General features: G+C 37.6%; 2 protein-coding genes across 8 annotated transcripts in view; one reads left to right on the top strand and one right to left on the bottom strand.

Moving 5' to 3' along the window:
* Positions 1-8255, top strand: part of LOC124501504 (pyridine nucleotide-disulfide oxidoreductase domain-containing protein 1) — a 33183-nt gene extending 24928 nt beyond the window's left edge. Inside the window, exons 7-12 of the mRNA XM_047065735.1 lie at positions 355-455; positions 2178-2313; positions 3359-3471; positions 4324-4446; positions 6577-6714; positions 7302-8255. Of these exons, the coding sequence (XP_046921691.1) occupies positions 355-455; positions 2178-2313; positions 3359-3471; positions 4324-4446; positions 6577-6714; positions 7302-7550 (860 nt within the window). The 3' untranslated portion in view covers positions 7551-8255. The remainder of the gene's footprint in view (positions 1-354; positions 456-2177; positions 2314-3358; positions 3472-4323; positions 4447-6576; positions 6715-7301) is intronic.
* Positions 1-26342, bottom strand: part of LOC124501493 (cationic amino acid transporter 3-like) — a 214991-nt gene that overhangs the window by 15134 nt on the left and 173515 nt on the right. For 6 of the 7 annotated variants that reach the window (XR_006959771.1, XR_006959773.1, XR_006959769.1 and 3 more), the window contains exon 2: positions 18995-19093. The gene's annotated coding sequence lies outside the window, so the exon portion shown is untranslated. Of the gene's footprint in view, positions 1-8224; positions 8287-18994; positions 19094-24699; positions 24739-26342 lie in introns of those variants that run through there. The other variant, XR_006959767.1, reaches the window with a different exon arrangement.

Here is a 26342-nt window from a genome sequence, read left to right on the forward strand (position 1 = left end):
TTTTTTATGTCCTTGTTAGCCATCTGTCAGGTCCTCAGCCTGTTTTCTATTTTGGTTGTATTTGTGTTACCAAGTTGTAGGAGTTCTTTATACATTTTGGATATCAACCTTTTATCAGATCTCACCCTTCATATTGACCATGTATTTAGTATGGTTTATATTCAACACTTGATTGAAAAATTACCTGTTCTATAGCTCTATATCACAAAATATTAAAACAATCAATACAGATAAGTTAGTTTATGCTATATATGAGAATCCTGACATTGCCTAAAAGCTTGAGAACACAAGTATACTTCTCTGCCTAGAAGTTTTTATATCATTTGAATTTTGAATTGAGTTTTATCTTTTCAGGAAGAAAAAAGGAAGCACAAACCAAAGGTAGTGCTGGCAATATGGGCAGTGCCTTGGGACCTGATTGGCATGAAGGCTTGAATCTTAAAGGAACAAAAGAGGTATGTGTTCATACACTAATTAAACATGTGTAGATGGAATTTTAAATTCTTGAACCATTCATTGAAGACTGGTTACAAATATAGTCCAACAACTGCTAGGTCACTTAAAATCCATAGTGCTAGGATAGAACCAATAGCAGCTGGCCCAGTTCCTTACCTTAAGAGATAAGTGGATATTTAATTCATCAAAAACTGTTCAGAGTGGCCAAAATGAACAAATCAGGAGACTATAGATGCTGGAGAGGATGTGGAGAAACAGGAACCCTCTTGCACTGTTGGTGGGAATGCAAACTGGTGTAGCCGCTCTGGAAAATAGTGTGGAGGTTCCTCAAAAAATTAAAAATAGACCTACCCTATGACCCAGCAGTAGCACTGCTAGGAATTTACCCAAGGGATACAGGAGTACTGATGCATAGGGGCACTTGTACCCCAGTGTTTATAGCAGCAGTCTCAACAGTAGCCGAATTATGGAAAGAGCCTAAATGTCCATCAACTGATGAATGGATAAAGAAATTGTGGTTTATATACACAATGGAGTACTACGTGGCAATGAGAAAGAATGAAATATGGCCCTTTGTAGCAACGTGGATGGAACTGGAGAGTGTTACGCTAAGTAAGCCATACAGAGAAAGACAGATACCATGTTTTCACTCTTATGTGGATCCTGAGAAACTTAACAGAAACCCATGGGGGAGGGGAAGAAAAAAAAAAAAAAAGAGGTTAGAGTGGGAGAGAGCCAAAGCATAAGAGACTCTTAAAAACTGAGAACAAACTGAGGGTTGATGGGGGGTGGGAGGGAGGGGAGGGTGAGTGATGGGTACTGAAGAGGGCCTCTTTTGGGATGAGCACTGGGTATTGTATGGAAACCAATGTGACAATAAATTTCACATATTAAAAACAAACAAACAAACAGTTGCCCTTCTTTTTAATTCTCCAGGCACAGAGATTTCTACAGTGAATATACCTGTCCTATTTTAAATTAATCTTTTCTTAAAGGTCACCTCCTATGCATTATAATATTTTACAGGTTATTTGATAAATTCTAAATACACATTTAATACCTTAATTGGATAAGATGATTTGCTTTTACTCATTTTATTTATTAGGTATTTGTTTTTAAATAATTGCTAAAAGGCTATGATATGTAAATACTGTAAGAAGCATACACAGAGTTCTTACTACTTTGTATGATTTCAGCCTCAGGTAGTTTGGAGAGGAGCTGGCTTCATGTTATACCTCATTTTTGTGATAGAAATTATGCAAAATCAGTTCTTCTGCACCTTGAGATTCTAAGTTTAGTAGTATTTTTAAACTGAGCAGCAGTTTGGTTCAGTGAACATTATCTCCTACATACTTGGTACTTTACTAAGGTTCTGGGATATAATAGTAAGTAAATCAACATAGATCTGCCCTCAAGAGGGTTTTATAGTTCTCTAACAGTTGAAATTTTTAGAAAATATATTTGTAATTATCAGTGAGGCTTATCTTAAAAAGCATCCCTTGGTGTTACCTGTCAGTGCAACTACTTGTTCTCTTAAGTTCTGAATGGATTTCTTCTTACTGCCTTCACAAACAGAAATCGAGATTATATGGGGGCATCCAGTGTGTTTTCATTTATATTTTCCATATGTTTCTACAAGTGGATTGTAATTTTTTTTTTTATCAGTAACCCAAATCAGTCTTTTGGGAAGTATTATTTATGGTAACCATTGTTTCTTTTAGTTTTCTCGTAAGATTCACATTGAAACTATGTGTGAAGTAAAGAAAATCTACCTTCAGGAAGAATTTAGAATTTCGAGGAAAAAGTCCTTGCCTTTTCCGAGAGACCATCATAATCAGCCAGTCACAACTGATAAAGGTAAGTAATTAAGAAAAAATGTAATAACCAGTAATTTAAAAGGAGGAAACTTAAACATAAAAAATAAACATGAGGGGCATCTGGATGGCTCAATCCATTAAGTGTGTGACTTCAGCTCAGGTCATGATCTCACAGTTTGTGAGTTCGAGCCCCACTTCAGGCTCTGTGCTGACATCTCAGAGCCTGGAGCCCACTTTGGATTCAGTGTCTCCCTCTCTCTCTGCCCCTCCCCCACTCATGCTGTGTCTCTCTTTCAAAAATAAACTTAAAAAAAAAAGTAAACATGAAATCATTACTTAATGTAAGTCATTTCCTTTTCACTACTTAATCTTCAAGTTTCCTAATAAGTGATATAGTGAGCATTACATTTTACATGGCATTCATGGTGTTTTGCCCACCACAACTCTGTGAGTCAAATGGAATATCTTGCAGATCAAAAAGAAACTAAAAAAACCTTTATGGTTTCAGAGATGAAGTGACTTCCCCCAAATCAGATTGAAAATCTGTAATTTGGGACTAATTCCTGTTCCACATCTCCTGTGAGACCTACCACTATTTGAAGAAATACACTCAAACTAGTGTGTAATATTCCATTGTTTTGAATTCTTTGAATTTTTCCACGGGAAGAGTTAATGTTACAGTTTGACTAAGAACAGTAAGGGAAAACATTGAAAAATGAGTAATGTAGTTGGGCTAAACTCTCTGGAGTATATAATATATTAATATTTTTAGATAAATAATTTATAAAGTGATTATCAATTTAAATTTACTTTGTTAGAAAAGGTCTAGGTCTAAATTTGAAGGGAGAATGTTTAGAATGCTGTAATGTTATAAGTATACCCAAAACAAGGAGATAATGTTGATTGTATTATAATTGTTTTAGTAAATGTGCCTTATAAAAGTTATTAAGCAGTGTTGTTTTAAAGTACTCTCCTGCCGTTTTCTTTCACCCTTTATTCTAGGTATTATAGTCACATAATGCTATGGATAACTTGTGGTGATTATATTGGAGAATAAAGGTTTTGTTTATTTTGTTTTGTTTTAGAGGTATGGCCTGTATATGTGGAATTGACCAGTGAAAAGATATACGGCTGTGATTTCATTGTCAGTGCTACAGGAGTTACACCAAATATAGAACCTTTTCTCTGTGGCAACAATGTAAGGTGAAGTTTTTTTTGTTTTTTTTTTGTCCTGCTGTGAATATTTTTATATTTTTTTTAATGTTTATTTATTTTTGAGAGAGACAGAGAAAGAGTATGAGCAGAGGGAGGGGCAGAGAGAAAGGGAGACAGAATCCAGGGGAGGCTCCAGGCTCTGAACAAGCTGTCAGCACACAGCCTGACACGGGGCTCAAACTCACAAACTGTGAGATCATGACCTGAGCTAAAGTCGGATGCTTAACCGACTGAGCCACCCAGGTGCCTCATGCTGTCAGTATTTTTAAAGTACTGTATGAAATTTAACTTTCAAGCATAAATAACTGTTCCTTGCTTTAGTGTAAAACTGTAACTTGTGGAAGGTGAAAACAATTTAGATCATATTCATGTTTGGATTTGCAGTATTTCTTATTGCGTAAAGTCCTTAAGCAGCTAACATCCCAGCATAAATGTCATCATTGATGGGACATAATGCACAGTTCATTTGTCTAAAGGTTGGTAAGAGACTGACACCTGTGGATTCTTACAAGTGATTCTTTTGGAGAAATGCTAAAATGCTAAATGCCTTTTAGCATTTAAAGCTCACAAAACTGGAATATTGTAATTATGAGTGGGGTAGTCACGGTTACTGAGTGTTCCTGATGTTGAAAGTCTAAAAATTTTTGAGTTGGTCTGTCTTAGTAGCATTTTGATCCCCTGGAAATTGAGCTATCTAAACTTACAGCTATTATTTACTTTCTCATTAAAGATCAGCATACCAAGGTGTACAAATGTGACTTGTTCTTTTACTTTAGAATGACAAAGCCATCTTTCACTTTTCTTCCCATGTGTTCTCATAAGGAACATTGTTTAGTTTGATCTAGGCGAAGATGGTGGCCTGAAAGTGGATGATCACATGCACACGTCTCTCTCTGATATCTATGCTGCAGGTGACATCTGCACTGCATCATGGCAGCCCAGCCCAGTGTGGCAGCAGGTAAGCCAGCATCCAGGATCACATCTTCGTATCAGAGATTCCATCTGACGGTAAAGGAGTTGCTACCAGCAAATGTAAATATCTGGTTTTCCAACTTTTTTTACTTTAAGAAGCTGTCATAGAGTTTTTTGTGACAATTAAAGAATTTTCCCTTTTGGTAAGTTATTATATAGTGATGGAACAGTAGTTTATCAGCCCTGTCCAGTGGAACTTTATGCGATGACAGAAATGTTCTGTACCTTTGCAGTGTCCAGTCAGGTAGTCACTACATCTCTCTATTGAGCACTTGAGTTTAAATAGCTACATGTATCTAGTGTCTGCCAGACTGGACAGCACAGCTTTAGATTAATAATTACTGAGGTATAAACCATCTAGATAAATGATGACCCTATTCTGTCCCTGTGAGAACTGTGACTGAAAAAATTTCCTATAGTAAACAGCCTTCCTCAGCTGAACACCTCCATTGAACTGGACATAGATTTCCTCCTAATGGTGGAGGAGAAATCCTTGAGGAAGATACTCAGACCGTGGTCATAGGTGAGGTGGTCTCAGGGGGAGGAGAGACACAGTAGATGTTACAGATAAAAGACCCAGGCAACACTCCGTGTGAGACCAGCTCCACAGGTAGGGATATTACTCCTTCAGATCAACCATGGAGTGTGAAGTAGCAGAAGAGCTAGATGTATTTTAAGAGGCAGCTTCATTACTTTGTGTGTTTTTACCTACAGCAGAGCTAACAATCATATAAAAGTGCTTTTAGCCTAGGGGCGCCTGGGTGGTATAGTCAGTTAAGCGTCAGACTCAGCTCAGGTCATGATCTCACGGTTCTTGAGTTTTTAGCCCTGCATCAGGCTCTGTGCTGACAGCTGGGAGCCTGGAGCCTGCTTTGGATTCTGTGTCTCCCTCTCTGTCTGCACACCCTCCACTCATGCTTTGTCTCTGTCTGTCTCTCAAAAACTAAATGTTAAAAACAATTTTTTTTTAAAAGAGTGCTAGCTTGTTTTCAGTTCTCTGTAATCATTCTCTTTCACTTCTGTGACAGATCTGTCATAAACTCTGAGTTTGTGGGATTTTTTTTTTTAACGCTTTTAAACCGTTTAGGATAAATCACATCCTTAATGGGTGTCATAAACTCTGGTATAGTCCATGTCCAAAAATGACAAGTGTCTCTTGAGTGAATCTAATAGACCCTGTCTCTTAATTTGCAGAAGCAGTAAATAATAAATAAGTACACTAATTAATTTGTTTTACATAGTCCGAGACACAGACTAAAGGGACCTTGAAGCTGGTATACATTATTTATGTTTACAGAGGAGACTGAATTAAAAAAAAAAATCTATCAGAAATGATTGTGGTATTAGTTTTGCACACAAAAGGACATTACTAATTGCTTAGTGTAGGCTAGCTTATTTAAATCTCTTAATAGCCACTGAATAGGTGGTATACATTTTTGTTTCAGGTGAAGAAACTGAGGCTCAGTTAGTTAAATAAGTAGAAATAAAAAGTTAAATATGTAGAAGAGTTGGTATTTAAATCTCTTGACTTCCAAGGCCAGTGTTCTATGCAGGATCACTGATAACCTAAGGGAAGAATTTAAAATGAATTCCCAGCATTGGTTGCTGAAATCTGGTAAGATTTCTTGAGGCTGTTAGGACACCAACTAATATATCGATCTGCCTGACCACTGAGGTTTTATTGCATGAGAAGCCTTAACTATATAGCACCAAAATCTAAGGATTAGGAAAAGGAATGAATTTTTCAGTGATCATTTCTCATCTCTATTTATGCTGATGATAAACTTACTCTGTGAGAGGAGACCAGTTAATTAGTATTATTCTTCCCTGGTGTACCCTGAAATGTTTTAGTTGCTATAGTTTATTGAAACATACAGAGTTGGTATCATCCTTTAATTTTAGAATTCTCAAATAGCAGTATCAGTTTTGGTTAGTGTGGAATGGTGATTGCTTCTATGGCAAAGACAATCCAACTGGTCATCTGGCTAGCTAGATCTAACCAGTCTCAAGGACTCTCGGTATTGAAGCCCTTTAAGCAATTTTGTAAGGTTAAGGTGCTAGCATTTTTTAAGTATGGACAATGAACATTATATCTCATGACATTTTTTTATTTCAGATGAGGCTGTGGACCCAGGCTAGACAGATGGGGTGGTACGCAGCCAAGTGCATGGCCGCAGCTACTTTAGGACAATCTACTGACATGGACTTCAGCTTTGAACTTTTTGCTCACGTAACAAAATTCTTTAACTATAAGGTAAGATAAACAAAGTAGTGCCTTTTTCTGCTTGTTAGCCTTTAATTATGTAATTTTATCATTTAAGTAAATATATGGTTTTAGTCATTTTACAAAAAAATGACATCTCATTTCTTGCAAATCAGTACCTGGTATTACTGCTGGTCTTAATTCCTAATCACCACCTACCTTCCTACGATACTATTTTATAGTTAAAGGTGGGGGTGGGGGGGCATCTCTTCTAGACTTACTCCCTGTTGGTGCATTTCTGCATTTCATTTGAGATCCATCCTTGCCTTGTAAGGGGAACTAATAGCTGTCATACTCAAGAATGAACCAGGTACTCTGCCATACTTATTTTACTCTGAGGCAAGTTTTTTCTTGATAATTTACTGATAAGGAAGAACACAGGTAAGACTTAAGGAGATTAAGTCATGACTCTAAGCTAATGTAGTCCAGATCCTGCATATTTGCTAATTCACTAGATATTTTTAATGTTCATGTATAGATTGTGTGAGTCATCTGTATAATAAATGCAGTGCTATTCTAGCATAACACAGTGTAACCACATACCGTGTTTCCTTTTTGTACTTTATCCCTGCGTTTAGGTTGTATTGCTGGGAAAATACAATGCACAGGGCTTAGGTTCAGATCATGAATTAATGCTGAGATGTACCAAAGGACAAGAATACGTCAAAGTCGTCATGCAGAATGGGCGCATGATGGGAGCTGTCTTAATTGGTGAAACTGATTTAGAAGAAACATTTGAAAACTTAATTTTAAATCAAATGGATCTTTCATCATATGGAGAAGATCTGCTAGATCCCAATATTGATTTAGAAGATTATTTTGATTAATAAAAGCATTTCAAGAGCTACATAATGTTCCAAATAATACAAAGTCTCAATAAGGTAAAATTTAATAGAAGTGATAATGATTTCAGTGGCAAAGTTTTAAAATATATTTTTTCTAACTTAAAACCTAGCATTTAATGTAAATTTAAGTTATTCATTTCTAATTTAGCTTTGGGGCAGATTCAGCTAGGTTGTGATCTGTTTAGCCAACAACTTGGCCTGGTACACCAGAATCATTCTGATTGAAATGTTAGAGAGGGCTGTGGTTTCAAGAGGCTGATAGTTTGGTTTTACTTCTAGAAATGTAGCAATAGCTTACTTACTAATATCATTTGTATTGATACTTTATTCCTTTTGCATTTGGATTCCACAGCTGTTAAGAGCTGAAATCACTCCCTGTGTAATAAGCCTATATAAAATATTCCACGTGATAACACTGCTATCAACAGTTATGTAAAAATAATACGAGTTTATGTGAACTTTAGTTTACATTTTTCTCATTTTATACTGTCAATTTTTATAAATCATGATCTCAAGTGTTCAAGCCTTCAATATTAATGAAATTGTCTTAAACTACAAAATAATGGTGTATATGTACATAAAATGTTTTCTTGGAAAATTCAGAAACACTCTTTTCTTAGATTGCTGAAGCATGTTTGCAGACTTTTGGAAGTTACCTGAATTGTTTTCTTTCCTCTTTATCAGCTCCTTTAGAATGATACGTTTGAAGTGATTCAGTCTACAAACAAAAACAAACACTTTGGTAAAAACTCAGCTGTTGCATTTTCTCTTCAGATTAATAGTCCCCCTGGGTCCTTCTATATCGGTTAGCTTTTAAGTGTCAGTGGCCTAGTTTTTTTGTCTTCAAATATCTACTCAAATATGAGCCCTATCTTGAAGGGATATGTTGTCTGAGAAACCCTAAATCTATGGACACAGTGGTACACAGCATGGTTTCACAGGCTTGAGAGTATTGGTTCAACCTTTGCTGCGCAGGCAGATTTCTCAACCAGTGTTGATCACAACTGGTATTGTGAACAAGTCCTCTGCCTACTTCAGGATCTTGATTAGATCTCTGCAGTATGCTGTTAGATGTTTCATCTTTCACATGCTGTAATGAAATAGGCAACTGGGATTTGGGAATTACAAGGACAGGCTATTCTAGTTATTAAACTGGCTTAAAATGAGTCGTCAACATGAGCCACCCTAAACACTGATTTGTTAATTTGTTCTGAACTAAAATTAGGATATTCCTCAAGTCTGTCACTGGTCTCTGTAAGACATTGTTGAATTTACAGAGATGTAAAGAAAAGAACCTGGTTACCAGAAGGCCTTTGGATATGCTCTAGGAACCAGAGTGTCTGCCAGACATGATTGAGAGATGCTTAGAATCAGTCTATTCTTCATATTTACCTGATTTGTGCTCACTACACAATATTCTGGAAACTGTGGCTTCCTAGGTACACTGTTTAGAGACAAGAATGTCCTCATCATCAGATATTCCTAATTATTGATTCTAGTACCCTGATTTATATATCAGACTCTTGTTAACTGGTGAGTATAGCACAGCATAAGAAACTCAGAAGTTTCTCTGGCTGCAAATTTAAGACCATAGTTATCTTCACCCACCAGGTGTCAGAACTCTGTGAGGGGGAACTGGTTAGTCCAGCTCTTCAGATACAACAAACATGCAGGATGAAAAAAAGTTCAACTACAGCACCCAAACACTGCTATGTATATTAGTGTCTTATGAGTGATTAGCCATTACCTGGTTCAAAAATAATTCACTCTTTTGCATGGAATTTCTCTTTCCAATCAGCCACTATAAACTCTTAGAGATTAGCCTTTTCTTAAATAGCATTTCTGTTCAGAGGGATTTAAACTTTTCCCTTCATTTCTTAAAAATTTAACATGCCCTTAGTACAGCAATATAGATCCATACACATACCACTTATCCTTTTATTATTTCACTGTTTTAAAACTGTGTTACTTTTGAATCTAGAAAATGCTAGTCACAGCTTGCTTAATCCATTTTGGCATCTAATAATTGCCCCCATGTAGTCCTAGCTATATATATTAGCCTGTAAAGATTTAAAAACAATGAACTAGGGAGTGTTCCAATCCAAGATGGAAACATAGGAAGATCCTGAACTGGGCACACCAAATCTACACCTGTTTGTAGGGAACTCCTCTTGAAGAACTGAGGACTGACTGAACAGCTTCTGTACAATAAAAGATACACCACACGGAGAACAGCAAGAGAGACAGACATGGTAATCCACGGTACCCACCCTTGATGCTGCAAACTGTAGTGGGGAGGATAGTATGAGGTACCAGGAGCAGATTCATCTACCCTGGGCCACAAAAAATAAAAGCCCTAGCTTAAAAGAGCAACTAGAATATAAAGTAGCCCTTGAACCCTGCTAAACGGGAGGGGAGCTGCTGCAACTCTCTCTGGGTTGGAAGGTCTAATATGTGCCACAGTTTATGTACCCTCCCACAACCTTGACAGCATAGATGGGAGCAGGGTCCAGGTGTCCTAACCAGCCTGCCACCTCAGTAGCCCTGACACCAGCCCCAGCTGTCCCACCAAGTCAGCCCCATGGTGGTGCACACCAGGAAGCCCTGGTCGGCACGCACTATAGCTCCACCTATCTCACCACATTGAGGCAGGCACAAAGCACACTGGAACACTTCAGGGCTGCACCACTGTGGTTTCAGACAGCTTTTCAGCACTTCCCCAGTGATGCCTTTTTTCAGCTCCAGCTGCCCTGCCAGGACACCCACACTTGAGCTTCCTTGCAGGGCACCCTCCATACAGAACACCCTAGAGTGACCCCAGCCTATGCCTATTTCAGCTATAATTGTCCAAGTTGTCCCCTTTACAAAGCACCCAGTGACGTGCCCAGCCAGCAACCCACCTCAGCTCCAACTGCCCCCATCAAAGTACCTTCTGCACATCCCAGAACACCCCAGCTTACACCCACTTGGATTTCAGCCATCCTGTCAGGGTGCCCTCTGCACGGAGAACCCCAGGACTACCCATGGCTTGCGCCCACTTCAGCATTTGCTTTCCTGCCAGGGCACCCCATGCCAAGAGCCTCAGGACCCACCCCCAGCCCACACCCACTTAATCTACCACTCTTCTACCAGGGCAGCCCCAGCAGGGGGTACACTGCAACCCCCATCCCATGCCAGACAGCAAAAGTCACCAGATACATACAGTCTACACAGAGGACAACCACACATAAAGACCATTCCTTCAAGTTTAGGAGGAGTAGCTCTTCTGCCTAATTCATAGAAACAAACACAAAGTTAAGCAAAATGAGACAGAGGAATGTGCTCTAAATGAAAGAACAAGACAAAACCTCAGAAAAAGAAATTAATGAAATCAAGATAAGCAATATGCTTGAAGAATTTAAAGTAATTGATCATAAAGATGTTCACTGGACTACAGATAAGAGTGGGAGAACTCCATGAGAACTTTAACAAAGAACTGGAAAATAAAAACCAGAGTTGAAGAATACAACTGAAATGAAAACTACATTAGAGGGAATCAAAAGTAGATTAACGATGCAGAAGAATCTGGAAGATGGGGTAATGGAAAGCAGCCAAACAGCAAAGATAAAGATTTATTTTTTTTTTCTTAAGTAAAATCTACGCCCAGCGTGAGGCTTGAACTCACAACTCTTTGATCGAGTCCCATGTTCTACCTACTGAACTAGTCAGCTGTCCCCCTCCTGCCACCCGCCCCAAATAAAGAATTTTTAAAAATGAGGATAGGTTAAGGGATCTGTTGACAACATCTAGTGAACAAACATTCATATTATAAGGACCCCAGAAGGAGAGAAAGGGGCAGAAATTTATTTGAAGAAATAATAGCTGGAAACTTCCCAACCTAGGAAAAGAACTAGACATCCAGATTCAGGAAGCATTTTAGAGCCCCCCCTAAGATGAACTCAAGGTCCACACAACACATAATTAAAATGTCAAAGGCTAAAGAGAGAATTGTTAATAGTAAGAAAGAAGGAAACCCCTTAAAAGCTCTCAGCTGATTTTTCAGCAGAAACTTTGCAGGCCAGAAGAGTGGCATTATACATTCAAAGTGCTGAACGGAAAAAAACAAAAACAAATAAAAACCCCTACAATCAAGAATACCTGACAAGATTATCATTCGGAATTCAAGGAGAGAGAGTTCCCATACAAAAGGTAAAGGAATTCATTACCACTAAACTGGCCTTCCAAGAATGCAAAAGGGACTTCTTTAAATGGAAAAGAAAAAAACATATTAGACATAAGGAAACTATATATAAAAAGATGTAAAACTGGCAACATAAACATAAACCATGGAGAGGGGAGTGAAAAGGAAGTTCTTTTCGAATGTGTTACAAATGCCCATGAATTCAATATAGACTGCTTTATATTTAGGATGTTCTTTATCAACCTCATGCTAACCACAAACCCAAAACCAAATTAGGTTAAAAGAAAAAAAGAAAAAAAAAAAGGAAAAAGTACAGTATATGGGATATAGTCAGTGGTATTTTAACTGTTGCATGGGGACAGATGGTAGCTACATTTGTGATGGGCACAGCATAACAGAGTTACTGAATCATTATGTTGTACTTGTAATATTGTGTGTCAACTACACTCAAAGTGAAAAAAAGGGGGAGCCTGAGTGGCTCAGTAGGTTAAATTAAGTGTCTTGATTTTGGCTCAGGTCCTCATCTCACAGTTCATGAGTTTGAGCCCTGCTTTGGGCTCCTCTCTCCTCCTCCCTCACTCTCTGTCCCTCCCCTACTCATTCTCTCCCTCTCTTTCTCTCTCTGTCAAAATAAATATTAAAAAAAAAAAAAAAAGGAAATGAAATGAGGGGTTCTTGGGCAGCTCAGTTGGTTAAGGGTCCAACTTCAGCTCAGATCATGATTTCATGGTTCGTGAGTTCGAGTCCTGTGTCCGGCTCTGTGCTGACAGCTCAGAGCCTGGACCCTGTTTCAGATTCTCTGTCTACCTCTCTCTCTGCACCTCCCCCCTCACACTCTGTCTCAAAAATAAATATTAAAAACAATTTTTTTAATGAAAAAAGAGAAAGCCAAATATAACACTACAGAAAGTCAGCAATCACAAAGAAAGCTAGGAACAGAGAAAAGCTACAGAAACACCCAGAAAACAATCAACAGAATGACAGTAAGTATACAGCTATTAATAATTGCTTTAAGTGTAAATGGTCTAGGGGCGCCTGGGTGGCTCAGTCGGTTAAGCGGCCTAAGCGGCCGACTTCAGCTCAGGTCATGATCTCTCAGTCCATGAGTTCGAGCCCCGCGTCGGGCTCTGTGCTGACAGCTGAGAGCCTGGAGCCTGTTTCAGATTCTATGTCTCCCTCTCTCTGACCCTCCCCTGTTCATGCTCTGTCTCTCCCTGTCTCAAAAATAAATAAAACGTTAAAAAAAATTTTTTTTAAATGTAAATGGTCTAAATGTTCCACTCAAAAGACATAGGATGGTGGAATGGATTAAAAAATCAAGACTCATCTATCTGTTGCCCAAGAGACTTGCTTTGGGCCTAAAGACACATACAGACTGAAAGTGAAGGGATGGAAAAACTTATTAGGCAAATGAAAGCAAAAAGGAAAGCCAGAGTAGCAGTTAAAATAAACTTTAAAACAGACTGTAACAAGAGTCAAAGAAGGGCATCACATAATAATAAAGGTACCTATCCTATCTGTGCACCCAACATACGAATCTAGATACATAAGGCAAACATAAGCAGACAAAGGGAAAAATTAATGGTAATGTAGTAATGGTAGGGAACTTTAACTCTCCACTTATATCAAGGGATAGATCATAAAGGCAGAAAGTCAACAAGGACATTGTCTTTGAACAACACGTTAGACTGGATGCACACAATAGACACATACAGAACATTCCATCCAAAAGAGCAGAATACACATGCTTTCAAGTGCACATGGAGCATTCTCTAGAACAGATAGCATTAGGGGACAAAATAAGTCTAAATAAATTTAAGAAGACTGCATCTTTTCTGAACACAACAGTATAAAACTAGAAGTCAATCTAAAGAAAAAAAAATATACACGTGGAGGGTAAACAACATGCCACTACACAAAAAATATGGAGACAAAGGGAAACGGAAACACAATGGTTCAAAATCTCTGGGACACAGCAAAAGCTGTGCTAAGAAATTTACAGCAATAGAAGCCTACCTCAAACAAGAAATTTAACCTTACGCCCAAGGGAACTAGAAAAAGAACAAAACCCAAGATAAGTAGAAGGAAGGATATAATGAAGATAAAAGCAGAAGTAAATGAAACAGAGTTTAAGAGAAACAAAGATCAAGGAAACCAAGAACTGGTACTTTGAAAAGATAAATGAAATTGATAAACCTTTACCCAGACTCATTGAGAAAAAATAAGAGAGGACCCAAATAAAATCAGAAATGAAAGAGAAGTAACAACTGACACCATAGAAATACAAAAGCTTGTAAGAGTATTATGAAAAATTATATGCCAACAATTGAAGAACCTAGAATAAATAGGTAAATTCCTAGAAACCTATAATTTTCCAAAACTGAATCAGGGAAAATGGAAGTCTGAACAGACCAATTACTAGGAACAATACAGAAGTGATAATCCAACAACTACCAATAAAGGTCCAAGATCACATGCATTCATAGGTAAATTCTACCCAACACTTAAAAAAGAGTTAATGCTAATCATAATATTACCATAAACTTAGTGGCTTAAAAAAACACACATTTATTATCTTGCATTTCTATAGGTTAGAAGTCTGACATGGGTCTCCCTAGATTAAAATCAAGGTGTCAGCAGGGATGGATTTCTTTTGGAGGCTCTAGGGAAGAATCTGTTTCCTTGTCCTTTCCAGTTTCTAAAGTTAATTCTCCTCAAACTATACCAAAAAAATAGAAGAGAAAGGAAAGCTTTTAAATACATTCCATGACGCCAGACTTACCTTGATACTAAAACCAAAGACAACAGACAAAAAGAATACTATAGGCCAATATCCCCAATGAACAAAGATGCAAAAATCCTCATCAAAATATTAGCAAACCATATTTAACAATACATTAAAAAGATCATTCAACAGTCAAGTGGAATTGATTCTGGGGATACATGGATAATTCAATACTGGCAAATCTATTACATATTTATAAGAGGAAGAGTAAAAACCATATCATCTCAATAGATGCAGAAAAAGCATCTGACAAAATTCAACATCTGCTCATGACAAAAAGTCAACAAAGTGAGTTTAGAGGGAACACACCTCAACATAATAAAGGTCATACGTGAAGAATTTGCAGCTTACACTTAATGATGAAAAACTGGGAGCTTCTCCACTATAATCAGGAGCAAGACAAGGATGTCCACTCTCATCACTTTTGTTCAACATAGTACTGGAAGTACTAGCCACAGCAACCAGAAATAAAAGAAACCCATATTGGTAAGGGAGGAATTAAAATGCCACTATATGTAGGTAAAAAGAACTATGCAAAGAAAACCCTAAAGACTTCACCAAAAAGTATTAGAATGAATTCAGTAAAGTTGCAGGATACAAAATTAATACACAGAAATCAATTATGTTTCTATACACTAATAATGAAGTAGCAGAAAGATAAATTAAAAACATAATTCCATTTACAATTGCACTACACATAATAAAATACCCAGGAATAAACTTAACCAGGAAGGTGAAAGAACATGTACTTTAATGAAAAAAAACAATGATGAAAGAAATTAAAGATAACATAAGCAGATGGAAAGATATTCCATGCTTATGGATTGGAAGAATACTGATAAAATTCCTAATACACAAAGCAATCTACAGATTCAATGCAATCTCTATCAAAATACCAATAGCATTTTTCATAGAACTAAAATAATCCTAAAATTTGTATGGAACCACAGAAGACCTCAAATAGCCAAATAAATCTTGAGAAGGAAGAACAAAGCTGGATTTCACATCCCAGATTTCAAGATGTAGTAGAAAACTGTAATAACCAAAGCAGTATTATACTAGCACAAAAATAGATGCAGATCAATGGAACGGAATAGGGAGCCCAGAAATAAATACACACTTACATGGTCAATTAATCTATGACACTGAATGCAAGAATACACAATAAAGAAAAAGTCTCTTCAATAAATAGTGTTGGGAAAACTGGACAGCTACATGCAAAGACTGAAACTGAACCACTTTCTTACACCACACATAGAACCAAACTCAAAATGGAATAAAGACCTAAATGTGAGAGCTGAAACCATAAAATGCCAGAAGAGAACATTAGGCAATAATTTCTTTGACATCAGCCATAGTATAATTTTTCTGAATATGTCTCCTAACACAAGAGAAAACAAAAGCAAAAATAAGTTACTGGGTCCACACCAAAAAAGCTTTTCCACAATGAAAAACAAAACTGAAAGATAACCTACTGAATGGGAGAAGATATTTGCAAATGACATATCCAATAAAGGGTTAGTATCCAAAATATGTAAAGAGCTTATAAACTCAAACCAAAAAAGCCAAATAATCCAATTAAAAAAATGGGCAGAAGACCTGAATAGACTTTTTTCCAAAGAAGACTTACAAATAGCCAAGAGACACATGAAAAGATGCTCACCATCACTAGTCATCAGGGAAATGCAAATCAAAACCACAATGAGGGATCACTTCACACATTGCCAGAATAGTTAAAATCAGAAACACAAGAAACAAGTGTTGGTGAGGATGGGGAGATAAGGGAATTCTTGTGCACTGTTGATGGCAATGCAAATTGGTACAGTCACTGTGGAAAACAGTACAGAAGTTACTCAAAAAATTAAAAATAGAATTACCATACGATCCAGTAATTCCACTACCAAGTATTTACCCAAAGAAAATGAAAACACTAATTTAGAAATACCTATGCACTCCTATTTTTACAGCCAAGATATGGAAGCAACTCAAGTGTCCATTGTTGACACATGAATGGATAAGAAGATGTGGTATACCTACACAATGGAATATTACTCAACCATAAAAAGAAAGATCTTGCTATTTGCAACAACATGAATGGACCTAGAGAGGGTATTATGCAAAATAAGTCCAAGATAAATACCATAGGATTTCACTTATATGTAGAAACTAAGAAACAAAGGAATAAACAAAACCCAGAAACAGACCCATAAATACAGAACACAAATTGATGTTTGCTAGAGGGGAGAGAGGGTAAAATGGGTGAAGGAGAGTGGGAGATACAGCTTAACAGTAATGGAATGAATAAGTAATTGGGATGAAAGGTACAGCACAGGGAATGTAGTCAATGGTATTGTAATTGCACTATATGGGGACGGATGGTAGCCACACTTATAGTGGGCACAGCACAATGTATAGACTTACCAAACCACTGTGTTGTACACCTGGAAATAACCTTATATGTCAACTATACTTCAGTGAGGAAAAAAGTGAACTCAACATATGCCTTTACATCAGTTATCACACATTTTCTTGCATGCTTCATCAAAATGTTGAGCTATCAATACACAGTGACATTGCAAACACATTTAGAGATAAAAATTATTAAATGACCTAACAAGTTTTAAAAATTCCTATTCCAAAACACAGTTATATGTTCTATTACTTTCCTATTGCTTATCATAACATTACCATAAACTTAGTGGCTTAAAAAAACACAAATTTATTATCTTACATTTCTATAGGTTAGAAGTCTGACATGGGTCTCCCTAGATTAAAATCAAGGTGTCAGCAGGGATGGATTTCTTTTGGAGGCTCTAGGGGAAGAATCTGTTTCCTTGTCCTTTCCAGTTTCTAAAGACTGCCTTAAATTCCTTGGTTAATGCCCCGGTTTCCTCCATCTTCAAGGCCAATAAGTATCATTCTGACCTTTCCTGCTTCCTTCCACATTTAAGGACCCTTTGGATTATACCGGACTCCTCAAACAACCCAGAGTTATATCCCTACTTTAAGGTTGATTGTCAACCTTAATTCCATTTGCAATCTTAATCCCCTTTTGCCATGCAAGGTAGCTTACAGTTTACAGGAATTTGGATTTAGACATCTTTGGGGCACTGGTCTTCTCCCCACCATGTATAATTTTTTCCATATGTACCCTAAACATTGCTTTATGAAGTTGTCAGAGATTCACTTTGAAATTCAGTATTTTGCAACTATTATATAATCTTCCTGATTAGCAAAGCAGTTTCTTTTACAGTATCAGTTTCACTCTAAATCGCAAAATGTAGGGGCGTCTGGGTGGCTCAGTTGGCTAAGCGTCCAACTTCGGCTCAGGTCATGATCGCACAGTTCGTGGGTTCGAGCCCCGCATCAGGCTCTGTGCTGACAGCTCAGAGCCTGGAACCTGCTTTGGATTCCATGTTTCCCTCTCTCTCTGCTCCTCTCCTGCTCACACTCTGTCTTTCTCTCTCTCAAAAGCAAAATAAACATTAAAAAAAAATTTTTTTAATCGCAAAATGTACTTCTTGGGAGTCTACTGGATGTCTAATGAAATTTTCATTTTCCTATTTAACTAGATTATTGTGCCCTCTATAGGAAAGAAATGGCATTTTTGTCCAGCTACTGCTTATCAGTTCAAAATTTTTGAGTAGTATAAAGATAACTAATACTAAGAAGCCATTGGGGAATTATATGGTCTCATTAAAACCACCCTAAATGGCCTTAAAATTTATTTCTTATGGAGAAGCTTAACTATGTTCTTATTTCATCAACCCATCAGCTGGTGAGATGATACATTACTAAGCTCAATTCTCAAAACCTATTATATACACCTTTTCAAAATTATAAAGCATGTAGCTGTATGCCAGTGCCAGAGAGAAAAAGCTTAAGTTCATTGTCAATTTATATCAAAACTTTCAATGAAAGAGGGGATGAATGAAATAGGATTAAGAGGTATCATCTTCTAGTATATAAAGATAACTATATAAAGATAACAGCAGGATATAATGTACAGTAGAGGGAATATAGTCCATAATATTGTACCAACTCTGTAGGGAGACAGAGGGCAACTAGACTTCTTGTGGTAACCATTTTGTAACATATGAGAATACTGAATCACTATGTTATAAACCTGAAATTAATACAACATTCTACTTCAATTATTCTTCATCTAAAAAAATCAGCATCTTAGTATACTTGTTTTACTTAAAAACTACAAAAAAAATAGTTTTGGAGGATTATCAGGTAGAGAGAGAGAATATATTTTCTTGAATTAAGGCAGATCCTAAGAGTTCATGTACTGGCTCCCATCCTTCAGACACTTGCTTTTCAGGTTTATACTTGATACTCTACCGGTGTATTTACTTAGTGAACAAGTACTCAAAGTAATTTCTTAGACTTTCAAATTGTGCTTATGTTTAAATGCAAATAAATAAAAAAGTTAAATAAAAAAGGTATGTGGCTTACTTGGTTATGTTTTGACAACATGACTCCATCTCATAAAGCTTCTGTTGTCCCACATTTTCCACCACCACCATTGAACTTATTCTGAATGTATCTCCAAAGCTGTAATACAAAATACAGTCGCTTTCATGTCATCTCAGCTGGTAGTGTGAGAAATCTTGAGATTGCATAGCTACTTAAAAATTTCAAAATATGCAAAAATAGTATGTATAAAATCAGGTAGCAATGCTTTATAGTCTAAATATATCACATCTACAAAGTTCAGAAATGTGAAAGTTAATTTGTAAAAGCTTCCCTCAAGTTATAAAAAGAAAAAATGACTATAGAAACTTAATCTACTTTATGAGTTAAAAAATATATACATAAATAATACAGTTATTGAAGTTATAGATTAGAGACCACTAATTAAAAATTCAGAAGGCAAAGATGGGACACCAAATTATCTTAGCAAACATAGGAAACAATTCATAACACTGCAATACAAGTAAAATAGGCACTTAAGTAAAAGTAAAAAAAAACTGCAAAAATGACTTCATTGTTCTAAAAATACTAGCTAATAATGAAGATTCAAAATACAGAATTATTAAACATCATCTATAGTGTGCTCTCTAGAAAAGCTTTTTTAAAAGTTATTTCTGAAGAGGAGTTATACATACCTGCACATCCTTGGTAATAATTCAATAGATTTACTCACTGATGAATAACAAACCTCCCATGTTATATTAATTCCCGTATCAAATGCAACCGTGGCCACTACTATCTAATCTGTTTTTACACTTTAGGTTAATTAAATTAAGTTAAAATATTTTTAATTTTTTTTTTAATTTATTTTTAAGACAGAGAGAGACAGAGCATAAGCAGGGGAGGGGCAGAGAGAGAGGGAGACACAGAATCTGAAGCAGGCTCCAGGCTCCGAGCTGTCAGCACAGAGCCCGACACGGGGCTCATACCCACAAACCGTCATGACCTGAGCTGAAGTTGGACGCTTAATCGATTGAGCCACCCAGGCGCCCCATCATTCTATAATTTTAGAACCAACTGAATTGTAACCAAGGCTCTACTTCAGTAAAGGGTTTAAATTAAAAAAAAAAAAAAAAAAAAAAAGAACCACAGAAGCATACCTTAGAAACATTTAACATGGTAGCTGAAATTCCTAATGTTTTAAAACCATTAACTGGTCTTCCCTAAGAGAGATCAATGGGCAAATCACAATGGTAAAACCTAAAAGAAAAAGTAACTACTTAAAATTTACACTTTCTCCAGAATAAGTTTCTACCACTCACCTGAGGGCATCACGCATTAATATACTTCCTATTTTTTAGCCTCATTAATAGAGGCGATAAACAAATGATCATTAACCAAATAAGCAAATAGAAGATTACAGGGAAATCTCCTCCTTTATTCAATACTATAAAAATTGGGGCGCCTGGGTGGCTCAGTCGGTTAAGCATCTGACTTGAGCTCAGGTCATGATCTCACAGTTCATGGGTTCAAGCCCTGCGTCGGGCTCTGTGCTGACAGCTCAGAGCCTGGAGCCTGTTTCAGATTCTATGTATCCCTCTCTCTCTCTGCCCCTCCCCTGTTCACGCTCTGTCTCTGTCTCAAGAATAAACAAACATTAAAAAATAATAATAAAAATAGGTATCATTTTGAATTTTTACTTTATCATTTTTTAACAATCAGTATTGGTAATCTCAGCAAAATAACATAAATCTAGTCAAATACTGCCCAGTTATATCAGGAAAAAATTACTACAAAGCTTTCCAAAGAAAAGATAGCAACCTGTATAGTTAAGAATGGTAGTTACATAAGCGTTCTTCCACACTCACTGTACCAGATTAATTTATGCTGAGTAGAAACTGATGAATAGTTTATTGACTGAAGTTGTTTTTTTTTTAATATTTATTTTATTTGAGAGAGAGAGAGAGATGGCATGAGCAGAGTAGGGGCAGAGAGACAGAGAATTCCAAGCAGGCTCTACACTGGGAGCACTCAATGAGATCATGACCTGAGCAGAAATCAAGAGTTGGATGCTCAACTGACTAGGCCACCCAGGCACCCCTTGACTGAAGTTCTGAAAGTATATCCCTTTCTCTTATTACTGAAACTGTCTGCAGCTATATAGCTATTCTACATTATTAAAATTGCTGACCTCTGTAGTTTGTTCCTTAAAATAACCTGAGACAGAGAGCAGATAAATTAAAAACTATACTCAGATTCAGACTTTATCAGGGATTTTACCATCTCAAATAGTCTCTCTGCTGTATTTTCACATTCTCCCTCATCAATGGTAACTTGTCATCACATTTAAACATGGGCAAGCCTCTCTCATCTTTGAAAAACCCTGGATACCTAATTTAGGGCACCCTCTCTTTTTCCCTTCACAGCAGTTCTTTCCAAAGAATATCCCATTCACTAGCCCCCCATCCTCAATTTCTCTCCCCTCTCTCTCCATTCCCACGTAAATTCTTTCTCCAAATGTACCCTACTTCAGTGAACAACTTCACCATTTGTCCCAGCCTAGAATTTGGGCGTCATTCTAGACTATCCCTTCTCCTACCCCCATCCAATGAATACCAAGTCCTTCTGAATCTACCTCCTAATTATTTCTATAATTCCTCCGTCTTCTAAACCACAATTCTGGCAAGTCTCTTACCGGTATAAAACCCTTCCATGGTTTCCCACTAATCTAAGGAAGATTTTATAGTATCTTTCAAGACTCTTTCCACGTGCCTTGCCCCTCACTGCCTGCCACACTGAAATTCTTCCAGATTACTGATATTCCCTACACACATGTTCTTACTTTTGGGCTCTCAGAAATACTGCTCCACTGAATGAACACTCTTCCTTACTCTGCTATCCTTTCTTTGCCTACTTATCCTTCAGCTTTTAGCTCAAATGCCACTTCCTCAGACAGCCTTCTCTGGACAGCCCCTAGACCAGATCTTTGCACTGACTTAATTCCCTATTAACACCTTTATCACAAAACCTTTACTGCAATTGCTTGCAATTACCTATACTCACTAGACTGGGGTCAATAAACTAAGAACTGGCTGCTTGTTTGGGTAAATAAAGTTTTAATTTTCATCTAATATTTTTCTACATGGTTTTATGTAGGTTGAGTAGATTAATGATTAAGATTTAAAGAATCCCTACACTTTTCTCTGTTAATTTTCAATGTCTACAAGAACTGTTTTTCATTAACTTTTTTTAAAGTTTATTTATTCATATTGTAAAACAGAGATCAATAGGACTTTAATAGCTAGAGAGGAAAAGTCAATGCCTGGCTTCAAAGCTTCAAAGAATAGGCTGATTTTCTGTTAGGAACTAACAGAGCCAATGCTCATTTACCATTCCAAAACTCATAGGGGCAAGAATTATGCTAAATATACTCTGTCTATGTTCAGTAAGCCTGAATGACAGCACATTTGTATATAACATGTTTACTAAGTACTTTAAGCCCACTGTTGAGACCTAGTGCTCAGGGGGAATAAAACAAAGAAAGATTTTTTCCTTTGATAGTGCATCTGGTCACCCAAGAGCTCTGATGGAGCTCCATCTCTGATGGAGATGTCCAAGAGATTCATCTTGTTTTCACACCTGATAACACAACATCCATCTGCAACCCATGGGTCAATAAGTCATTTTTGACTTTCAAGTCTTATTATTTACAAAATACATTTCATAAGGCTATAGCTGCCACAGATAGGGATTGCTCTGATGGATCTGGGCAAAGTCAATTGAAAACCTTCTGGAAAGGATCTGCCATGCTAGATGCCATTCAGAAAATTAATTATTCATGGGAAGAAGTAAAAATATCAATATTAACAGGAATTCAGAAGAAGTTGATTCCAACCCTCATGGATGACTTTGAGGGTTCAAGATTTCATTGGACAAAGTCACTGCAGATACAGTAGAAACAGCCAAAGAACTAGAATTAGAAGTAGAGCCTGAAGACGGGAGTGAACTGCTGCACTCTCATGATAAAAATAACAGGAGTCATCTTAGGGGTGAGCGAATAAAGTGGTTCTTGAAGATGCTGTAAAAATTGTTGAAAGAACAACAAAGGATTTAGAGTATTACATAAACTTACTAGCTAATAAAGGAGCAGCAGCAGGTTTTGAGAGGACTGGCTCCAATTTTGAAAGAAGTTCTACTATAGGTAAAATGCTACCACATGTACAGAGAAATCCTACATGAAAAAAAGGAAAAGCCTACCAATGTGGCACACTTGATTGCTGTCTTGTTTTAAGAAATTGCCACAGCCACCCCAACTTTCAGCAACCACCACCCTGATCAGTCAGCAGCCATGAACATCGAGGGAAGATGCCTGACCAGCAAAAATACTACACTCACTGAAAGCTCACTGAAAGCTCATTTTTCAGCAATAAAGTATTCTTTTTTTTAAGTTTATTTACTTATTTTGAGAGATAAAGAGGGGGAGAGAGTGTGAGTTGGGGAGGAGCAGGGAGAGAGAAATCCCAAGCAGGCCCCCACGCTGACAGTAGAGCTGAAGCAGGCCTCAAACCCATGAACCGTGAGATCATGACCTGAGCTAAAACCAAGAATTGGATGCTCAACTGACAGAACCACCCAGGCACTCCAGCAATAAAGTATTCTTTTTTTTTTTTTTTTTTTTCAACGTTTATTTATTTTTGGGACAGAGAGAGACAGAGCATGAACGGGGGAGGGGCAGAGAGAGAGGGAGACACAGAATCGGAAACAGGCTCCGAGCCATCAGCCCAGAGCCTGACGCGGGGCTCGAACTCACGGACCGCGAGATCGTGACCTGGCTGAAGTCGGACGCTTAACCGACTGCGCCACCCAGGCGCCCCAAAGTATTCTTAATTAAGATATGAACATTGTTGTTCAAGACATTCTATTGCAAACCTAATAGATCACAGTATAAATATAATTTTTATATGCACTGGGAAACCAAACACTTCATTTGCCTTGCTTTATGATATTGGCTTTATTGTAGTGGTTAGAAACAAACCTATAAGATCTCTGAGGTATGCCTGTATCACCAGAAAAGTAGGGAATATATGTGGGAGTAGATTCTAAGGATACTAAATCAGAGTGAACAGAACAAAATAGGTAAAAAGCTAAATTTACTGATACAAAAATTCTGGCTTAGTGCATTAAATACAGTGGCCAGGAGTGGCCCTAATAATTTACTTAGCTATTTGCCAGAAACCTGGCTCCAATGATGAATGTCAGAAAGTTGGGCTGGAATGACACAGGTGTAGATTCCAATCACACTGAAGTGCTAGAACTTCCTAGGTATAGTCTAAAAAGGGAGTCCAGAGGCTTAGGGAGATGGGAATGCTAGAGTGGATTATCAAGTAGATTACTGTCTACTCTCTTGCTGTGTCCACCAGGAAAATCCAGAGGACACTCCCTTCACTAAGGTTGTGAAAAATACATTAATAAGGGGAGCCCCAGCATCCCTGAAGAACTCATAGTGGCTGTTCTCTTTAAGCTAGGAATGACAGTAAGGAAAGTATTGCCTTTGAACTAGGTCAACAGAATCAACAAGAATGATGGATTCCAAGGTATGGGAGCTAAATGGTAGCAATTCAATTCATAACCAAAGAAAAGGTACATGTGTTGCTATAAGAGGCAAGAGAACAGAAGCAGTAATCACAATAGTCCACAGAGAACTCTGGCATTGGCTAGTTGGTCATGATGTCCTTGAAACAGATTACCCGGGGCGCCTGGGTGGCGCAGTCGGTTAAGCGTCCGACTTCAGCCAGGTCACGATCTCGCGGTCCGTGAGTTCGAGCCCCGCGTCGGGCTCTGGGCTGATGGCTCAGAGCCTGGAGCCTGTTTCCGATTCTGTGTCTCCCTCTCTCTCTGCCCCTCCCCCGTTCATGCTCTGTCTTTCTCTGTCTTAAAAATAAATAAACGTTGGAAAAAAAAAATTAAAAAAAAAAAAAAAAAAAAAAGAAACAGATTACTCAATCTGAATGTGCAGAATACAAAGCCCTGATTCTGGTAAATGGAAGTTTGACCTGAATCACTACAGAGTCAGAGTCCTTCAACGAGTTCCCAGAAATGACCCAATTTATAGACAAAGAGTCCCTTGAATAAAGTGGAGGTTGGGACGCTTTGAGGAAGAATTCTATTACATAACTAAAATTTTATGTAGTAAGTCTTCACACTAGTATTCTCCAGAGGAACTTATCAGAGTAATTACGTACTGGGGAAAGGAAAATAACTTCTCAGAAATTACTGGACATTAACTCTGAAATGACAGTTTCTGGAAGACTAAAATGCCATGGTGATCCACCAGTCAAAACACGGACTGGACTTTATAAAAGTCACATGATCGATGCAGTTTTGCTCAGGTTCATTACAGAGTGGGCCCAGGAGGTCCTCTAACCTACTCTACGGTTATTTCCCCGGTTCCAGATCATATTATCAGAACAGACATATTCAGCAACTAACCAAATCCATGTATTGGTCCCCTGGCCTATGACTAAGGACTGTTATGGTAGGAAAGATCAAGTAGATGCCAGTACAAGTGCCCTTACCTACCAAAACAGTGAATACAATACCGTTTGTCCCATAGATAGGATTCTTGGGTCTAGGGATCAGGGTGGAAATGGGAGTGGCTCCTCTTACAATTGCCTCCTAGTGATCCACCAGTGAAATGCTTGCTTCCCATCCCTGAAATTTTGAACTTTGCTGGTTTAGAGGTCTGGGGCACCTGGGAGGTTCAGTCAGTTAAACGTCCGACTTTAGCTCAGGTCATGAACTCATGGTTGGTGGGTTCGAGCCCCACATCAGACTCTGTGCTGACAGCTCAGAGCCTAGAGCCTGTTTCAGATTCTGTGTCTCCCTCTCTCTCTGCCCCTGCCCTGCAGAGGCCTACAAAACCCAAATACAAGCAAACTGCTAAGGCAAGTCCACACACCAGGCAAGGATGTGTGACTAATTAAGATACTTGCTGAGAGCAAAAGAATAAGGAATGGGAAACTGAAGAAGACAGTTATAAAATAACATCTAATGACCACATGTCAAGTGAGAAACAGGACTGTAATAACTATGAAAAGAAAAGAAAAGAAAAGAAAAGAAAAGAAAAGAAAAGAAAAGAAAAGAAAAGAAAAGAAAAGAAAAGAAAAAAGAAAAGAAAAGCATTTCTTATTTTCTTGTTGTTGGTGGTATGTATGTATGTATGTATTTAGGTCCCTTTTCCTATTTTCCTAACATCTAAATAAAATGTGTTAATAGTAGCTGACTTCACATCTCAGGAGTTAAGTTGGAGGACTACCAAAGAAGGATGTGATTCAGCAGGAAGAGGAATGAGCATCATCCAAAGATGAATAACAAGAACCTGTGCCCTTTT

The sequence above is a fragment of the Lynx rufus genome, unplaced genomic scaffold, assembly GCF_022079265.1.
Source record: "Lynx rufus isolate CCGP_SWC_20201006 ecotype Redwood Valley unplaced genomic scaffold, mLynRuf1.p SCAF_7, whole genome shotgun sequence".
Lineage (NCBI taxonomy): Eukaryota > Metazoa > Chordata > Mammalia > Carnivora > Felidae > Lynx > Lynx rufus.